This window comes from Megalobrama amblycephala, unplaced genomic scaffold (genome assembly GCF_018812025.1).
Source record: "Megalobrama amblycephala isolate DHTTF-2021 unplaced genomic scaffold, ASM1881202v1 scaffold503, whole genome shotgun sequence".
Taxonomy (NCBI): Eukaryota; Metazoa; Chordata; class Actinopteri; order Cypriniformes; family Xenocyprididae; genus Megalobrama; species Megalobrama amblycephala.
In genome coordinates, this window is record NW_025953418.1 from 5,117 (window position 1) to 25,044 (window position 19,928).

Genomic DNA, 19,928 nt, shown 5'->3' on the forward strand with positions numbered 1-19,928 from the left:
GTTTGTTTTAGTTAAAAATATGGGTGTTGAACCCAAGGAGAAAAAGTCCATGCTGCAAAGACTGTATTCTCGCAGCGCCCTCTTCTGGCTTTAAGTTGCTCTTACATATTTATCACCTTCCCCTCATTCACCTGTAGAGGGAGCACAAACATAAAATAACACTTTATTTTGATGGTCTGCTTTTTTTGGTTTCTAAGTGAACAAATTAGGTATTGCAGTTTAGCAGAACTGGTCTGATCAGATAAATGAGTGAATGGATTCACAGAGTCACCTCAAGTACCACTTTTAGTGTGTAAGCAATTAAAAAAACTATAACAGTTTTGAAAAGAATATGTAAATTTGCAAACTGACCTGTAGGTACACAGAGTTTTGGTGATGGTTGTGTCAGAATGTAAACCAAACAAAACTTTAAACAAAGCTTAAAATCAGGGATTCTCATTATGAACCTGTGACGTCAGTCAACATTTGTCATTGCATGCGATGGACTCCCTTGCAAAAAAAAAGTGTGCTATACTTCTTTTAAATTAAAAATAAGAAAGAATACTTTGTCTTTTTTAAATTACACTTAAGTATACTTGATATACTCCGCAATTAACTTCTCCGCTGCCATTTTAAATGCGCGAGCCATTAAATTAGAATGGATTCTGATTGGCTGTCAGTGTTTTATCATTCAACAGCTGGAAAGAAAAATCATTCTGAAAATGATCCCAACAATATCGTTTCTCTATACTGTTATTGCTGTGGTGTGGACAGTGCTGTTCTTTTATATTTAGAGCGATTCTTAAAACTATATCTTTATCGTTATCTTTACAGTTATCGCATTTTTGGTGTGAACGGGCCTTAAATTAATTTTGGACCTGAACCTTTTTTTCTTTTTTTTTCTTACTTGTTCTCACTTTTCAATGACTTCTGGCCTGCATGTGTTGCACTGAATTGTGGACGAATTTATAAACATTGAAAAATAAAGTTGAACAGAAATAAACATGAATAATTATATCAAAGTGAAAGTGATTCTGGAATCCACTTCGATATATATCTTTTGAATGATTTATAATTAAGTTATTAATCAACATATATCCTAAATATTAAACTTAAGTTCAAAACAATAACATAATACAAAACTGAATAAGACAGAAATTTGCTACAGTAATATAGTTGTGATGATGAAATATTCTGAATCTAAAAAAACAAAATATTTCAAAACAATTTGATGAAACTGAACACGTATTTCAGTTTCATTATCATCTATTCAAAAGGGAAACTTAGGAATAATTTTGTTCTGTAATATAAACATGGATCATGTAACGTAAACTGCAGTGAATTATAAGCAGTAGAGAGGATTATTCTTGTTTTGTGAAGAAATTTTACAAAAGAAAACAGTGTATAATGCTAACTGATGTTAGTGTTTTTTTGGGGTTTTTTGACTGACAAAGTGTGTTTGTTGATTGAAAACTTTTGCTAGTGTTCTGGAAGAATGAATGAAGTGTTTTGGTAGATTTAGTGCATTTTGAATGTGAATTAACTGCTGTGCCAAGATGAAAGTTGGTTAAGAGAGCTGTGAAGAGTGACCTAAGTATTGAGAAATGTGTCCTAGCGAATGTAGAAAACTGTAAATATACAAGATAATGAACTCAGTACTAAACAGATGTGCTCTAAACAATAAAATAATGAATAACCATGGCAACCAGGGTGAACAAAATGACGTTTAATCACCTTCATTTATAAAGTGCTTTTTACAATACAGATTGTTTCAAAGCAGCTTTACAGTGATAATAGGAAATTACTGGAACAGAGATTGTTTTGACTGTACAGCAGCTCTAGAAAGAAAAGTTATTAATTTCCACTGTAAAAATCATTAGTTATTATACAAACTCAGGAAACAAGAAACAAATAGAAAGAAAAATAAAAGACCTTGAAAACAAAATCAAAACAGAAAAACCATGACAGTCATATTGCTTCTAAGAATTTCAGACATTTGATTGGTTAATCTACTAGATGAACAACCACAATCACATTTTCATGATTTATTTATAAGTGTGTTTACACACTCTTGTGTAATCTTATACTTTCTCAAGGATCTCATTTTCTTTGTATGAAAGATTGTGTCTCATATTCGCTGGTCTTCACTGTAGAATCTGAAGTCTTGAATCTGGACTCACTGAAACAGGAAGTAGAAGAGCAGAGGAGAGAAGAGCAGGAGGAAGCTTCCCTTAAACACTCCATCTAATCAAGATGATGAAGAAATTAGTATCAATTATTCTGCAAACAATCCTGCACTGGCCCTTTTTTTACAGGCCCCCAGCAGACAGCCCTCACCATTAATCTACAACAATAAATCTGGCAGCGCAGGGAGACAAACGTTTACCCTTCATGAAAATAATGGATAAAGATCAATAAAAAGAAACGGTCAATGACTAGCAGAAGCATCTGCCAAACGAAAACTGTAAAATATCCTAAATCTTTCTCTGTAACTTGTAAATCTCTTTTAGTTAACAATCAGCTAACAAGAGTAAATCACACATGAGCTAATATAACTATCACTGCATCAGCAGCTACACAGTTACTGTCTTTAAATAAATCAACATGCAGCAGAACATCAGTGTTTGTGGATCAATCACTGACTGAAGCACAGGAGCTACTCTCCAGCACAATGATAACCTCACAAAACTCACATTAAACACTAACAGATCTCTCTAGATCTCTGCTTCTTCACTTATTACAAACCACTCTGACTTTATTTCTTTCATTCAAAGCTATTATTAACTGAGGTTTAGATGTTTTTGTTTTATTGAACATAATAAGTTTGAAGTCATTGTTATGGAGGTGAGCATTTGCTTTAGTTGGGCTCTTGACCCTTGGCTTTTTAGCTTTCATTTTTCACTGGCTGCTGTGACTGTGTGTTTCTGAAGCAAGTTTATTATGGTAAAGGTTGTGAGAAAAAACAACTGATTAAATTGTGATGATTACTTATTGATGATTCAGTCATCATGTGAGAGCCTGATCAGTTTAATCATTTTTAATAGTAGCCTTAGAATAACACTGCATGAACTGTTGGCTTTCTGTAATGTTTTGACTGTTTTTCTCATTATGCAGAAATTATTCAACTCTGAACATCACAAAACAAGCTACTAAAGTCACAAAAAAAGATTTTTGTTTATTGTCACCATTCTTTATGTCTGAGTGAGTCTAAAAATACAAAGCTCAAAACACTTTCTATATAATGAATAAAAAACTATCCAATTTGATCTGATAATTTCATATCATAAGGCTGCTGTAAAACTAACAGGTAACATACTCAGAGATCAGTGAATCAGGCCACTAAATAATCAATAAGTAATCAACTTAAAATGTTTAAATGCGCTTCAGAAACAGTTATAGCAGCCAAAGAAAAGCCTAACTAAAATGAACACTTACCTCCATAACAGTGACTTCAAACTTCTTTATTTTCAATGAAACATCAACAACAGCTAAAAGTTTTGTATGAAAGAAACAGTCAAACTGTTAATGTTTAATGCTGGTCATGTGACAGTGCTTTTAGCTTATTTAAATAAGGATATTTTACTTTAATTTTATGTTTTTTGTTTGGTAGCCGTTGCTGCCAGTCATTTGACCGTTTATCATCTAACTGTTTTGTTATTGTATTAATTAACTGATTATTTTTGTAATTTTACATACATTTGAAAGTAATTTAAGAAAACAGAAAAATACTGTATAAAAATACAGTAATTTTTCTGTATAAAATGTGAATTACTGTAATTCGTCATTAATTTTTATTCCTTCTGTGCAGAGTTATAATATTGAATTTCACATTAAATTTTAAAAAGCAGCCAAACAGAGCGTGGGAAATGAAAGTGGGCCCACAAAAACCAGCATGAACCCCAGGGGCATGTTTGCAGGATAATAATTCTATTACTACTACTAACAGTAATCATTAAAAAATACATGTTCATTGCCGATCAATTAAATCTGCTTTCAAAAAACAAAATAAAAAAACATGCAGTTTTGGGGGAGCCAAACAAAGGCCAATACCTGCTGCACTGGCTGCATTGCAAAAGTCACTCTTACAGCAGGTGACATCCATTGATATACCATCTGGTGTCCGTACTTTCGCATCTTGACATTTATTTGCACACCCTTTAATTGTGAAGGTCAAGTTTTTGTAACCTGCAAAAAGGACAAACTTTCTAAATAGGCAAAAGAATCAATTCCAGAAATCATGTTCCTCTTGCAATACACAAACAATTTCAATTATGTGATGATATTAACTTTCAGTAAACTACAGATGTAAATTTCCACATCACACCGGACTTACCATTTGATAGAGTCACTGAACATGATGAACATAAAGAACAATCATCTGGACATGTCTCCACTTTTATTTCACAGGAACCCGTCAAATCAGGTTTGCACACATAACACTGGAGAGAATATCCTTAAAGACAGAGAGAGACATTCAGTGATCTCAGTGTACCAAATAATACATTCAATACTTGCTGTTTTTTGTACCTCCAGTGAGAAAAAAGAAAAGAAGAACGACAGAGACTCGCAGATCCATCTTGTCTCAGGAACAGAATGAAATCACAATGTTTCCGTTCCTTTTGTGTCTGTTCAGAAAGGGGTGGGTTCAACAAGAAAACTTCGTGAAGTCAAACTTGACACACTCAAACACTCACGATAAATGTTTCTTCTCCAGAATAATGATCAGTTTTAAATAATGAATTAGTAGTGTAAGATAATGATTTTAAATGAAAGGAACGACAGGACAGGACTAACATGAGTAGATGCTCTTCCATTATTTAACCACGTAGAAGGCGATCTTTTCATCACCTTGCACAACGTTCCCTAAAAGATCTCTAAAAGTGACGAAAATTCTGAATCTTTACAGAAAATACTGAAAGTGCTGCAGTTCAAGTTTCCTTATATGAGTTTAGGGGGACGTTCCATTTTGGTTATTTCATGGTCACATAAGAACGTTACAAAGAGGACATTTGGGAAGTTAACAGAACGTCCTATAGTAATAGTCCCCTAAACATTCCCAGAACATCCTGAATGTTCCCTGAAGGTCCACCAAATAACGTTCCCCAATCCTTAAAAGAACTCCACATTGTGACCGTCTCTGGGAACGTTACCAGGTGACGTCTTTGGCACCATGCCCTTTTCAAAAAATCCTAAAGGATTCCAGAATGAAAACTGTACGGGATTCTAATTAGAATTTCTATCATATTTTGAAACCATTCCTATAAGTTTCCTATAGGACTTGTCTTACAGACATAAATACCATAATTTCTGGGAAGTTGCACAAAGGATTTGGTTCTTATTCGGTTCATTTTCTTTGCAAGATCTTGTTTACTGAGACAGTGTACACTGTAAAAAAATTTTTAAAAAAAACGTTAAAAAAGGGGGAAATGCCCTGGCATTAAAACGATTAAAAAAAAAAAAAAAAAAAAAAAAAAAACATTTTTAAAAAATGATCAAAGACTGGCAAAAGCGGGTACAGAACAAAACTGTAAAATTAAAGTAAAACATCCTAATTTATATTCATTTAATATCGAATATCTAATTTATATCTATCACACCTGATTCAACTCTTGAGCTCATTAGAGACTGGATGTGTCAGATATAGAGAGACGGACAAAATGTCCTCCAGGACAGGTTTGAGAAGCGCTGCTCTAGATCTCACCATCCACACTTATTTCAAACCAGCCTGACTTTATTTATTTCATACAAAACTACTTAATCAGAATTAACATAAGTTTAGATGTTGACGTTTTATTGAAAATAATCAAGTTTGAAGTCACCGTTATGGAGTTGAGTGTTTTCTTTAGATGAGCTTTAGTTTCAAAGCATGCTTGTTTCAAATTAATTATGGGTCTCTAAACATACAGAGAACATCCTGAATGTTCTGTGGAGCTTATGACCGTCTCTGAATGTTTTGGGAATGTAAAAAATGTCTTTGCAAGGCACAGATCTTGCTGAAGCAGATGAATTTAATAGCATGAAATTGTCTCCAGAGGGGGAACATGGAAATAGTATTGTGTCAGGGTAAATTATTTACATTAAGAAATGGAATTCAAGTTTAAAACTAAGATGGTTCCTGTAGTTTTGTTAGACACCCCTTCAGCTGTAAAATCTATAAAATGCTGTAAAAATCTGTAAAATCAGTAAAAGCTGTAAAATTATTAGGCAAGACTAAATAGACGCATATTAATAATTGTAAATTAGCTCATACTCCCAAACCTTAGATTAGTTAGTAACACTTCACAATGCAGGTGCACTAATATGCATTAATTCATGCTTAACTAATGCACAGATAATCATGTGTCAATGTATGACTCATGAAGAACTAAACCCTTAATTAATTATTACTGCATCAGCAACTAATATAGAGTCTATATGTTTAATAGATTAAGTAATATATGAATTGTTATTAATTAAATGTGTCATAATGTATTAATTATCTAGCGTTAGCTTCAGCTCTGGCAGGTCACGTCAGTCATGCTTGCACCAGCTGACTCCCAGGTGACTTATGTTTACCTATAGGAATACGATGCCTATTACGGCATCTATATATAAGCTCCTCAGTATTATCAGCAGCTATTGCATTTCTCAGGAGCAAATTACCCTCCTCCATCCCCCGCTCCTCCTCTCTTCAGTCAGGATTGGCCTTATTATTTCCCCTGAATCAGACTAATTCTTGAAATATGTGTACGTTAAATCATGACATTTAATGATATCTGCATGTTGGTCCTGTTCTGTTTACCCTAGGGGTTTATTGCTGCTCTCCCTGCTCTTATCCATGCTAGGCTGTCTGGATGCGCAGGGAGTTCTTGCCCAGGACAGAACCATACCGCCAATACAAACTCTATGCATTATCTATCATATTTGACGATAGTGGTCCTGACAGAACCTTAATAACATATTTTAGTAACTAATACCATAAGTTCATGTGTTAATTACCACAATGGGTTGAAGCCATTTTCAACTTCAAATTGTCTGCTTTAATTAATCATTAACTAATGATTTGCAAATGTATCATTATGTTATGACTTTACTTGTTGAGGCACATGACTTTTAACTAATTGTTAAGTAATATGTCATTATGGTTTGACATCTACACTAAGCCATGGATTTCAATTTCCAACCATCTACAACCGTGATTCCACTGTACCAGATGAACTGCTGCATCCAGAACCTTGTTGTTCATGGCACAGGAATATGTTAGGTTAAGCTTGAGGTCAAGGATTCAAAAGCAGAACACTGAGAACATGCAGCCGGGCGTGTGTCGTAACACTGTGTCAAGACCGGACAAAGAGAATAGAACCCATTATAATCAGTGATAGTGATGCTACACTAGATGCGGGGCAACGCTACATGACACAACAAAATGCTACTTCTGTTATGAAGGACAAATGGACTTGCAATATTCTGTCACATGACTCGATAATGGTCACATCCAGTTTAAACACAGTGTAACAGTGGTCAATAGTTCAGATTCTGGTGTGCTGATATTTGTGTGCAGCCCAACTTACCCATCTTTCAAACACATTCTCTGACATTACATTTACTGCATGTGCAACTTTCAAAACCCATTAATTACATATTACTTAACAATTAGTTAATAGTCATGTGCCTCAACAAGTAAAGTCATAATATAATGATACATTTTCAATTAATTTGATAATTAATTCATGCAGACAACTGGAAGTTGAAGTACTCAACCCATTGTGGTAATTAACACATTCATTTACAATTTTAGTTACTAAAATATGTTATTAAGGAATTAATACATTATGATACATTTAATTAATAACAATTCATATATTACTTAATCTATTAATCATATAGAAACTTTATTAGTTGCTGATGCAGTAATCATTAATTAAGGGTTTAGTTCTTCATGAGTTATACATTAAAACATGATTATCTGTGCATTAGTTAAGCATGAATTAATGCATATTAGTGCACCTGTATTGTAAAGTGTTACCGATGAGTTAAATGAGACCGGCGAAATGCTGTCGGAAGGAGTCATGAAAATAACCTTGTCTTTTAGTGACTTGGGGGCCAATGATGAAGATATGACAGGTGGGGGCTAATGGGTAGTTTACACCACCTTCAGTTTAGTCGCCACACAGTCTCTGAGATATCTGTCTATATCGCTATAAGGGAGTCAAAATAATTCCAGCAAGGTTTAAACAAATTTGTTTTTCAAAAAGTTTTCTGTTCTCTTGTTTTTGTTGTTGCAGATCGACTAAGAAGTTCGCTGAATAACAGGAACTTCAGTCAGAGAGACGGTACTTCAAAATCTTCAAGATGGTTCTTCTGGAAGAACAGACTACACACAGTAAAATCCACAGAGTGAAATCAAGTCTGCTCAGATAACATTTGGTCCCTCTCTGAATAGTGTTAAAATAACACTGAAGCAGAGTTAAAGTTAATGAGATAATTAAGCTATTAATTCAGGGATGATTGAACATTAATGATGAACACCTGCTGTTAACAAGCAAAATAACTGAAGAAAAGAGAAACACAAGAACTACACGTGACTTCAGCCAAAACCATTTAATTGAAATCAACTGAAGGTAAAAGACATTAAATCTCTCAAGATATGATTTACTTATTACTAACCATATTGACTTTATTTCTGTCACATGTCTAAATAATTTCTTATTGAGAATTAACATAGGTTTAGATGTTGGTGTTTTATTGGTCAATAAATTATGCCACCATCGTGGTGGTCAGGGTTTGTTTTAGTTGGGCTCTTGACCTTTTTATGTTTTTAAAATAATTTGTGTTTGAGCAATTGCAATAGTGTTTCACAGCAAACCCTTGTGTATTGCCGAATCAAAAGACTAAAGGAGCAGATCCTTTCTATGTTAGATTTTTCTCTGCAACAATGCATATGTTGTTGTGAAGTCAGTGCTTATATGCTGATATAGTCATTGTGAGATGGCCTGATGGTATCTAAAGCAACTGATCACATGTTTAGTCGTTTGTACATTTTGGCTTTGCATTAGCAACCCTGTGAAACTACAGCATGAAAAGAAAGTGCTGCAGCAAACAGATATACTGTTTAATTTTAAAACCATGCAGTGCATAAAAAAATTTAACTACTGCATCATTTAGACACACACAGACAAATGGCTTTCAAGCTGCAAATTTATGTGGATCTGCTCCTTTAGTCTTTTGAATCGGCAATACACAAGTGTTTGCTGTGAAACACTATTGCAATTGCTCAAAAACAAATTATTTTAAAAACATAAAAAAGGTCAAGTCCCCAACTAAAACAAACCTTGACCACCACGATGGTGGCATAATTTATCGACCAATAAAACACCAACATTTAAACCTCTGTTAATTTTCAATAAGAAATTATTTAGACATGTGACAGAAATAAAGTCAATATGGTTAGTAATAAGTAAATCATATCTTGAGAGATTTAATGTCTTTTACCTTCAGTTGATTTCAATTAAATGGTTTTGGCTGAAGTCACTTGTAGTTCTTGTGTTTCTCTTTTCTTCAGTTACTCTGTTAACTTCATCATTAATGTTCAATCATCGTGAATATAGCTTTTATCTCATTAACTTTACTCTGCTTCAGTGTTATTTTTAACACTATTCAGAGAGGGACCAAATGTTATCTGAGCAGAGTTGATTTAACTCTGTGGATTTTACTGTGTAATTTCAAAGAATGCCCCCAGCGAAGAAAACCCGGGGACATTGTCGAGGAACAGACACATTGGATAACGGCACCTTTACCTGCCTCTCTATTCCCCAGACAACGCCCCCAACTACACATCCATCTGGTAAAATAGTCTCAGTGATGGAGGCGCTCTCCGAGGTACCGAACTGGCGAGAGAGAGCGTCAGGCTTTGTGTTCTTAACGCCGGGCCAAAAAGAAAGTCAAAGCGTCCAAAGAAAAGCACCCAACGAGCTTGGCGAGCATTTAATCGCTTAGCTGTACGAATATATTCAAGGTTCCTGTGATCCATCCATACTATGAATGGAACAGCGGAATCCTCTAACCAGTGTTGCCATTCGCCTAGAGCCAATCGCACGGCAAGGAGGCCTTTTCATCAATGGCGAGCGCTGAGATAGCACAGCATCTGCAGCCACATCGGAGTCATCGACCTTGACGATGAATTGTCTCTCGGGGTCTGGGGTTATCAGTATGGGAGCTGTGGTAAACAGCTCCTTGAGTTTATCGAACGCAAATTGCGCGGGTTCGGTCCAAACGAAACGAGTCTTAGACGAGGTGAGGGCAGTCAAAAGGGCGGCAATATGACTAAAATTAGAGATGAATCGACGATAAAAGCTGATATAACCGAGCCAAAGAACGTTACTGACTGGACAGGAAAGGCACACTTCTCAGCCTTAACGAAGAGGCGGTTCTCTAAGAGGCGCTGCAGAACGTGACAAATGTACTGGACGTGCACCTGGAGAGAGGGAGAGAGAATCAGAATATCGTCCAGGTAGACAAAAACAAAAATATTAAGCATGTCTCTCAGGACGTCATTTACCAGCGCTTGAAAAATGGCCGGTGCGTTGACAAGGCCGAACGGAAGAACCCGATATTCATAGTGCCCTAACGGGGTATTAAATGCCGTCTTCCATTCGTTGCCCTCCTTAATTCGAACCAAATGGTAAGCATTATGGAGGTCAAGCTTCATGAAAACCTTAGCTCCCTGTAAGATTTCAAAAGCTGATGACATAAGAGGCAAGGGATAATGGTTCTTGACTGTTATGTCATTAAGCCCTCGATAGTCTATACAGGGACGCAAAGACCCGTCCTTCTTTTTCACGAAGAAGAACCCCGTGCCGGTGGGCGAGGAGGACGGGACAATGGTACCAGCAGCGAGACTCTCAGTGAGATATTTCTCAAGAGCTTTGCATTCAGGTGCGGATAAAGAGTACAACTGGCCGCGAGGAGGGGTAGTACCGGAAGTAACTCGGTACTATGCTACAGTCGTACGGACGGTGAGGTGGAAGGGAAGCAGCCCGGGAACAACTGAACACAGCCTGCAGATCGTGGTACTCCTCCGGCACTCCAGACAAATCACCAGGCTCCTCCTGAAAAACAGAAACAGAAGAAACGGCAGGAACAGCAGACACAAGACATTGAACATGACACGATAGTTTCCAGGACATAATAGTCCCTTCGGCCCAGTTAATCTGAGGGTTATGCTGAACGAGCCAAGGATGACCCAAAACAACAGGGGAAAAAGAAGAACGAAAAATAAAAAAGGAAATAGTATCTTGATGATTGCCAGAGATGGTGAGAGTCACCGGAACGGTGACGTGACGAATTCTTGACAGCTCGCTGCCATCAAGCGGGAACAAGGGGGTAGGATCCTTAAGTTTGCATAAGGGAATGTCTCTCTCAGGGCCCAAACTTCGTCCAAGAAGTTACCCTCTGATCCCGAATCAATGAAGGCTAAACAAGAAGCAGCAGAGCTAGTCCAGCAAAGGGTGACGGGAAAAGTGGTGCAAGTCCTTCCAGGAGGGGAATGCGAAGTAGTGCTCGACAGTACTCCCTGTTCTACTGGCAAGCGCTTCCTTTTAACGGGTCTGAACGGCCGCAGTACGTGCATGGCCTGTGCAAAACGCAGCGCCGGCGTTCGGCAGGAGCAGTCTGAATCCCCCCCCACCTGCACGGGTTCGGGAAACTGTGCATCTTCGAACGGAATTTCAGCAGCAGGAGGAGGAGTGAATGGTACAGATGGCACATCGCGGACACGGCACCGTAAGTCAGATCGCTTGTCCAGTCTGATAGCTAATTCCACCAGCTGATCAAATGCAGCAGGGATTTCACACGCATAGATCTCATCCTTGAGATCCTTCAATCAAGTAGGGTTCAATCCTTTCAGGAAACAAGCAGTCAGGGCCAGTTCATTCCACTCACAAGTTCGATGGCGTAGTCAGAAACGGAACATTTCCCCTGGCACAGCACAGCGAGTAGACGAGAAGCCTCGTGCCCAAAAATGGACTGATCGAATACTTTGATCATCTCCTCCTTAAAAGCGATGAAACTGTGACAACAGGCAGCCTCCGCCTCCCAGACAGCCGTAGCCCAGTCACGCGCCCTTCCAGTCAACAGAGAAATGACAAAAGCAATCCTGGCGTGGTCAGCCGCATACATAGTGGGCTAAAGGGAAAAAAAAACTCACACTGGGTTAGAAAAGCTCTGCATTCAGTGGGCTCACCAGAATAACGTGGGGGGTTGTTGACTCTCAGTTCGGAAGTTTCGCAGGAAGTCGGTGAGTTAGGCTGATTTCGGTGAAGACACTGTAGGCGACTATTCAAGTCCGTTACCTGGGCAGCGAGATGCTCCACTGCATGCCTGGCTGCAGAGAACTCTTGCTCGTGTCTGCCCAACAAAATTCCCTGCCATCTAATGGCGGAACAAACGGCTGCCAAATTCGCCGGGTCCATTTGGTCAGATGATTCTGTTATGTGCGGCAGAAGACCCAGAGGCGAAAGTGCAAGTTAACAGATTTTAATCCACAGTCCAAACAAAATAACAGAGGCAGACTGCCAAGCGCCATCACAAAGGGCTGCTCACAGCTGGTAATCACAGAGGAAAAACAAGTAACAGTCACAGGCGATGGTTCGCAGAGAACAGTAGCTGGATCTCGGATCTGGAAGCGCCTCGGGTTGTTGATGGCGAGAACAATGCCTGGCAGTCGGACGAGACCAGGCTTGAGGACAAGAGAGCTTCAGATGGATGGATCACAAGACGGCTACTGGGACTGGGACTAAGACTGGGACGGACACACAAAGGTTACAGATATCTGAAGAAGAGCAGAGAGGTAACGCCAGTAAAATATATTTAATCGACTTCCGGTTATGGCACGCAGGTGGTAGGGCACGTTGATTTGAGCTGACGCTAATTCTCCTGAAATTTAACTCTACAAAACGACCAAGGCTTACCCACAAACGGTAAAAACTAAAACAAAAGTTTATTCACAAGTGACCATGCCACCAAAAAGCATAAAGCCGGGGCAACAGCCAAAATCTCAGCCTCAAACGAGCTCTGACAATGTGGATCAAACTAACAAGCTAGCGGTTAATGAGCAGAGCGATGCTAATGGAAATGAGGCTACAAGCTGTATTCTTTCGGCCATCCAGTCATTAAGGGACGACATGACCAAGCAATCATCCGACATGCTAGAAGCCATAAACGGGCTTAAAGCGGAACTGCTGTCGCATTCCAAAAGAATCTGAAAAATGGAAGAAAGGATATCGCAAACGGAGGAGGATGTTAATACACTTTGACAGAAAGCTAAAAAACTAGAACAAACGGTCGAGACGTTATCCAACAAGGTTCAGGATTTGGAAGACCGAAGTCGCCGCTCAAACCTTAGAATGGTGGGCCTACCTGAAAGAATGGAGGGATCGGATGCGTGTGCTTTTCTAGAGGACTGGCTTCCCAAAGTTTTGACTGACTGTTTTACTGCGGCTCCAATAATTGAACGGGCACATCGCGTGGGCCAGATTAACCCTTCTGCTCCGAGAACAATAGTGATGAAATTCCTGAATTACAAAGACTGTGAGAAGACGCTGAGGGCAGCTAGGAAATTAAAGGAGATACGCTACGGAGACCATCGGATCAGTCTGTTTCCAGACTTGTCAGCAGAGACTCACCAGCGCCAGTGATGCTTCGATGGCGTAAAAGCCCAGCTGAGATCTAGAGACATTCGGTATGGAATGCTTTATCCAGCTCACTTGATAGTGACCCACGAAGATAAGCGACACATCTTCAAGACTGTCTCTGAAGCGGAGGAGTACATTCGAGGGCTTAAAACTACCGTGTGAATGAAGCTGTACTGATAATTGAACTAGTGTGCCAATTCCTTTATGCTCCATTTACAAAAGGTAAACTTTTGACATGTACCCTATTTTGCCCTTTATGCTAAAGCAGTGAAAACTGAACCTGGACATTATAAGTTTACGATATTATATAGACTGGTCACGGACTTTTAAATTTCATTTCATTTAATAAGGTTAATGCCTATGGTTAACTTCGTGCTGTTCTTAGCGTTTTTCAACAGTTAGATGTTGTTTGCAAAATTCACACTGTGTTGCTTCACGCATTGTGGATCTATTGCTTTCCATAGCCAAAGTTTGGAAAAGGGGGGTTGTTTGTGCAGTTCGTTTGGGGAAATGCACGGTTCTTTGCATGGGGATTTCTTCTTTTGTTTCTTTCTGCGAAATCAGTCAAACGGTCAAATCATTGGATGCAATTATTACGTATTTCACATAATTGAATATGCCTAAATTAGTATGCAAGAGCTAAAAATAAGTAGTTGGAATGTAAGGGGATTGAATAAACTTGTTAAACTAAAGCAGGTATTAGATAGGATTAAACAAATGAAGATTGACATATTATTTTTACAGGAAACCCATCTGTTAAAGGCTGCTACTAGTCGAGTTTCAAAAAGATGGCCAGGACAGGTTTTTTCTGCCTCATATAGCTCACACGCTCGAGGGGTTATGATTTTAGTTCATAAACTAGTTCCATTTCAGTTGCATAAACAACATATTGACCCACAGGGTAGATTTATAATCCTTAATGGTTCAATTGTGAAAACACAAGTAACTCTAATAAATATATATGCTCCCAATGTCAAGACACACCAGGCTCCACCCTCACTCAGTCCCAGCGCACTCAATCACCGAGTACTAATCACCACCACCTGCATCATCATCACCGCACCCAGCACTATAAGAAGCCAACACTCACACACACTCCTGTCCGGTCTTGTTGTACCATACAATATCACCTCAAGGACTCCAGACGAACTATTCCTGTCTTCAGTCTCCAGTTTCCCTCGTGTGCTTCTCCTCCTGTGTGTGAGTGTTCCCATTATGTTCCATCTCCAGCGTTTCCAGTTCTCCTATCCTGCGACCACAAAAAGGACAGTATCACCAGTCAGCACTACTATATCTATCTCTACATCACGTATTACTCACCTGATTTGAACTCTGCTGGTAATAAACCTTACTGTGTTTTACACTGCCTCCGTCTCTTCTGTACTGTACACAGAAGATGATTCTTCTTTCTATCAAAACCTCTTCCATACAATATCAACATATTCAGGAGATTATATCATTGGTGGGGATTTTAATTGTGCACTGGACACACAGCTTGACCGTTCCACGATCACAGACAGCACTCATCAACAATCAAGGAAAATTATTAAAAAATGTATAAAAGATTTAAACTTAACTGAGATATGGAGGCATTTTAATTCTAATAAAAGAGAATATTCATGTTTTTCAAATACCCATAATACCTACTCCAGGATTGACTACTTTCTAGTCTCTAGCACCCTGCTGTCCAAAATAGGAAAGTGCTGGTATGATAGCATCATATTGTCTGACCATGCCCCCATTTAATTTACTATACAGTTAAGTAATTTAAATCCTACTCCATTTAGATTTAGATTTCAAACAAGTTGGCTCCGAAGCTCAAAGTTTGTAGGTTTTATAGAAAAAAAATAGATGAATATTTTAGTATTAATACAGATCAGACGAGTGCTTCGATAAGGTGGGAAGCCTTTAAGGCCTATATATGAGGGGAAATAAGGAGTTATACAAGGAGTAAATCCAAATAATATTATAAACAGTTAGGAAATCTTGATCAACAAATCAAAGAAATAGAATTACAACTTTTTGTGAATGATGACCCTGAGGAAAAGAAAAAGCTTCTTTCATTAAAAGCGCAATACAATAAACTGACTAGTAGTAAAATAGCTACAAATCTGATGTAGTTAAATCAGTCTTACTATGATCAAGGTGAGAAACACGGAAAATTGTTGGCATGGAGAATAAAAAGGATACAATCAAATAGAGCTATAAATTCTATTTTGCTAGATAATGGACAAACCTTGATTGATCCTATAGAAATAAATAATGCCTTTAAATCATATTATGAAAATCTGTATAATTCTGGGGCCGTATTCACAAAACATCTTAAGGCTAAAAGTAGCTCCTAAATTGCTGATTTAGGAGAAACTCTTAAAAATAATGGGCGTGTCAGTCCTAATTTTAGGACTCCTAAATTTTTGCTCTAAGAGTATTTCACAAAGCATTTTAGCGTTAAAACTAGCTCCTAAATCTGTGAAACATTAGGAGTAGTCAAGAGGACTCCTAAGTCGCTACCCCGCTAGAAATTTTACGTTCCCAGAACATTCTCAGAACGTCCCCACTGGTGTTGAGTAACGTTCCCATTATGTTCACAGATGGTCACGATGTGGAGTTCTTTTAAGGTTTGGGGGACGTTATTTGGTGGACCTTCAGGGAACATTCAAGACATTTAGGGAACCATACTTTATTTGGAAATGTTCTCAGAACGTCCCCGCTGCCCTTGTATATATATATATATATATATATATATATATAACTGTATATACTAGTTTAATTAGTGACACTTAGCCTATATTTTAAAACCTTTATGGCAACAATATGGCAACATTTTATTTTGAATAGGGCAACATTTGTATTTTTAAACCTTTATTTTAATATGGAAACATGACACCTCATTCTACAATATTTCTGTGATTAAATCACTGACTCCTCCCTCATCAGCCAATCAGTGTGTGTTTACTCCATAGCAACGAGGTCAACCCCGCCCTTACTCTTAGCTTAAGACTTCAAGTTGGTCTCAGCAGGTTTGTGAATAGGTTTTAAGAGAAAACTCTTAGCTAAGAACTTTTACTGCTATTTAGGAGAACTCTTAGTAGTAAGATAAAATGTTTTGTGAATACGGCCCCTGAATGCTTAGACACCTTGGAAGACCAAAATAATTTTCTTGATGAAATTGAATTTCCCCAGTTGACAGAAGACGTAAAACTAGATCTGGAAAACAATTTATGTATTGAAGAATTGATGGAAGCAGTACAAAATATGAGTAGCGGAAAAGCGCCTGGGCCTGATGGCTTGCCGCTAGAGATTTATAAAACATTTTCTAAAAAACTACTGCCCCACCTACTCGGAGTATTTAATGAATCATATGAAACAGGAATACTGCCCCTCTCTTTAAGGTCTGCATTAATTACTTTTATTATTGTGTTAAAGACGGGGAAATCCCCAACAGATAGGGCATCTTATCGACCCATCTCACTGATGTCATGCGATACAAAAATACTATGCAAGGTTTTAGCTAGAAGGATTGAAATTCATATACCCAAATTGATCCTAGATGATCAAAATGGATTTGTTGTTGGTAGACAGGCTTTTAATAATACTCGTAGAGTTTTAAACATATTATATAAAAAACAGAATGCCAAAGACCATGCAATCCTGTCCTTAGATGCTGAAAAGGCGTTTGACAGGATTGAATGGGGTTACTTATTTGAAACACTTAGAAGATATGGATTGGGAATAGAATATTTAAAATGGCTCAAACTACTGTACAATAAACCATTAGCCCAAGTTATAACAAACAGTAACATCTCAAAATTATTTAATTTGGCTAGAGGTACTAGGCAAGGATGCCCATTGTCCCCTTTATTGTTTTTGTGTGCTGTCGAAACCCTGGCTATGACTATTAGAAAGAGCCCAGATATAAAAGGTGTGAAGATAGGAGAGAGGGAACATCGCATTTCTGACATTGTTTTATTTCTAACCAATTTGAAGAATTCTATCCCTGCAATGGTCAATATACTGGGAAAATTTGGAAGATTCTCTGGTTATAAAGTCAATAAAAATAAAAGTATTCTGTTATTATTAAATGACCAGGAGAGGACAACCCCTGTAGGTTATACACAATTTAAAAATGCAACGGATGGTTTCACTTATTTAGGGATTAAAATCACACCTAATATAGATGATATAGTACCCTCTAATTATGACCCGCTACTAAAGAGGGCATTGGAATCTTTGGATAAATGGAGTGCAATGCCCATTTCCTTAATAGGACGTATAAACATAATCAAAATGTCGGTCTTACCCAAATTCGTATACCTATTTCAGTCTATTCCTCTTCCGCTACCTGCTGCTTTCCTCTCCACTCTCACTAAAGCCTTTACTAGATTCATATGGAATAATAGGCACCCTTGACTACGTTTATCCCTTCTCTACCTACCATATGATCGAGGAGGGCTCCAAGTACCAAATATAAAACTATATTACTGGGCGGCACAGCTTCGCACAGCATTGTTTTACTTTTCTACAACAGACCACCCTGCTTGGATTGATATTGAGAAAGATGAATTACCACTGCCTTTACAGTCATATATATACTCAGCACAAATTAAAATACTTAAAAAGTCCACTCTTAACCCCTTTCTCAGAAATACCATATTAGTTTGGCATGAGGCCCATTCCTTTTTGGAGGAAACAATATCTATCTCTCCTTTTTCACCAATATGGGGCAACAACGAATTTTTACCTGGGAGAAATGATATGGGGTTTAAAAAATGGCTGTTGAAAGGAATATGCATGTTAAAAAACGTATATGTAGGAGGTACACTCATGACCTTCCAACAGTTGGTCACAAAATATGCACTTCCACAAAAGCATTTCTTTAAATATCTTCAAATTAGGAGTTACATATATTCCAAAATTAAAACATATTCAGAACCTCAACTCCTACTTTAGAACAAATAACTCTGAATTGTGTATTCTGTAACTGTATATTTCTATATTCTGAATTGTTCATGGGGGTTCTACAACAAAATCAATAAATACAGAGTGAAAAAAAAAAAGGTATTTAATCATCTGACAAAGAAACGTGGAAAACAGCAAGGTGAAATAACAGAGAAAATCAGGGAAGAAGAGCAACAGGTGTGACTGCAATCAGCGCGAATGCCAATAGTAATGACAAGCAGCTGAGTCCAATAGGCAATGAAGGCAGAGGGAAAAAAGGAGAGTATCAAACCCGGCTCATGACACAAATCACATACAGGGTTTAAGCCTGAATATCAAATATAGCCAGGTCTATGGATAATTTTGGTTAACTTTCACACTAAACGGTTGCCTGGCAAGTCCAGAATGATATAACTTCTACAAGATATATCAGTCTGGTCAGTCCACCCTCCGTCGCGCCTCGAGTCAACTCCAAACCGCACCGTGCAATCAGATTAGTTTATTTCAGTGACGCAAACAGCGTCACTCTAGTGCGGTGAAAGTCCCTTCAATATCAACATAGATGGCGCACGCGAGACCCGAGAGTTTGTTCTATTCAGCCGTGAATTCAGTTTTAAATTACCAAAAACACATTAAGTCATTAAAACCCCAGCAGCTGACAGCACTAGAAGCTTTTATTTTAAAAGAAGACGTTTTCGCGTTGCTTCGCACAGAGGTGGAAAGTCCAGGGCTCAGAAAGTAAAAGTCCTGCCATATTTTTTTTTTCACCCACTGAAGCGCTGTTAAAGTTAATGAGATAAATAAGTGATTAATTGAGTGATGATTGACCATTATTGAAGACACCTGATGTTAACAAGCAGAATCACCAAAGGAGAAAATCACATTTTTTAAGACACCATCACAGAGATCAGGGTTTGCTTTAGTTGAGCTCTTGACCCTTCACTTTTTAATATTAGAATTTTTTTGGGCTGCTGTAACTGAGTTATAACAGCCAGACAAGCAAAGAGAAAAGATGATCAGGTGGTGTTGGTTATGTTTTCACATAATCATTATTTGATCTGAATCACTGAACTCATTTAGAGCCCAATCTCTGAGTTAGATTTACATTATTGATTACAGCAGCACTGTGATTATACAGCAGAAGATCCAGTTTTTTCAAAATAATCCAAAGGTTTTATCAAAAGTTGTGCTAAATTAAAAAAAAATGGCTCTCAGTTAGACACACAGAGATCAAGAATCAGCGTATGAATCTCAACAGTGGTGACTGTCAAAAAGAATTTTGCAGTGCATTCTGGGTGCCACCAATCAAAACTCATCCACGGCTCCCATCATGCATTGCTG

The 19,928-nt window shown here is 37.9% G+C and overlaps 1 protein-coding gene across 2 annotated transcripts; it reads right to left on the bottom strand.

The window, feature by feature from the left end:
• Positions 1-1,690: 1,690 nt before the first annotated feature.
• LOC125261843 (long neurotoxin LNTX-2 homolog) lies at positions 1,691-4,623 on the bottom strand. Of its 2 annotated transcripts, none has more exons than XM_048180393.1 (4): positions 4,507-4,623; positions 4,313-4,432; positions 4,030-4,164; positions 1,691-2,158 (listed from the first exon to the last, which is right to left on the bottom strand). In XM_048180393.1, the coding sequence occupies exons 1-4, from the start codon at positions 4,553-4,555 to the stop codon at positions 2,124-2,126; spliced, it is 339 nt and encodes a 112-aa protein (XP_048036350.1). In that variant the 5' UTR covers positions 4,556-4,623; the 3' UTR covers positions 1,691-2,123. The 2 variants fall into 2 exon arrangements, with proteins under 2 accessions (XP_048036350.1, XP_048036349.1); XM_048180392.1 differs by having other exon boundaries at positions 1,691-2,223; positions 4,507-4,621.
• Positions 4,624-19,928: the final 15,305 nt, after the last annotated feature.

Bases quoted from the DNA above. Each gene is read 5' to 3' on its own strand.
- LOC125261843 (XM_048180392.1), bottom strand. From the start codon at position 4,555: ATGGATCTGCGAGTCTCTGTCGTTCTTCTTTTCTTTTTTCTCACTGGA. The intron at 4,165-4,312 runs GTAAGTCCGGTG...TCCTTTTTGCAG, and splicing joins TTCAGTGACTCTATCAAATG to GTTACAAAAACTTGACCTTC. The intron at 2,224-4,029 runs GTATTGGCCTTT...CATCTTGATTAG, and splicing joins CAATGCAGCCAGTGCAGCAG to ATGGAGTGTTTAAGGGAAGC.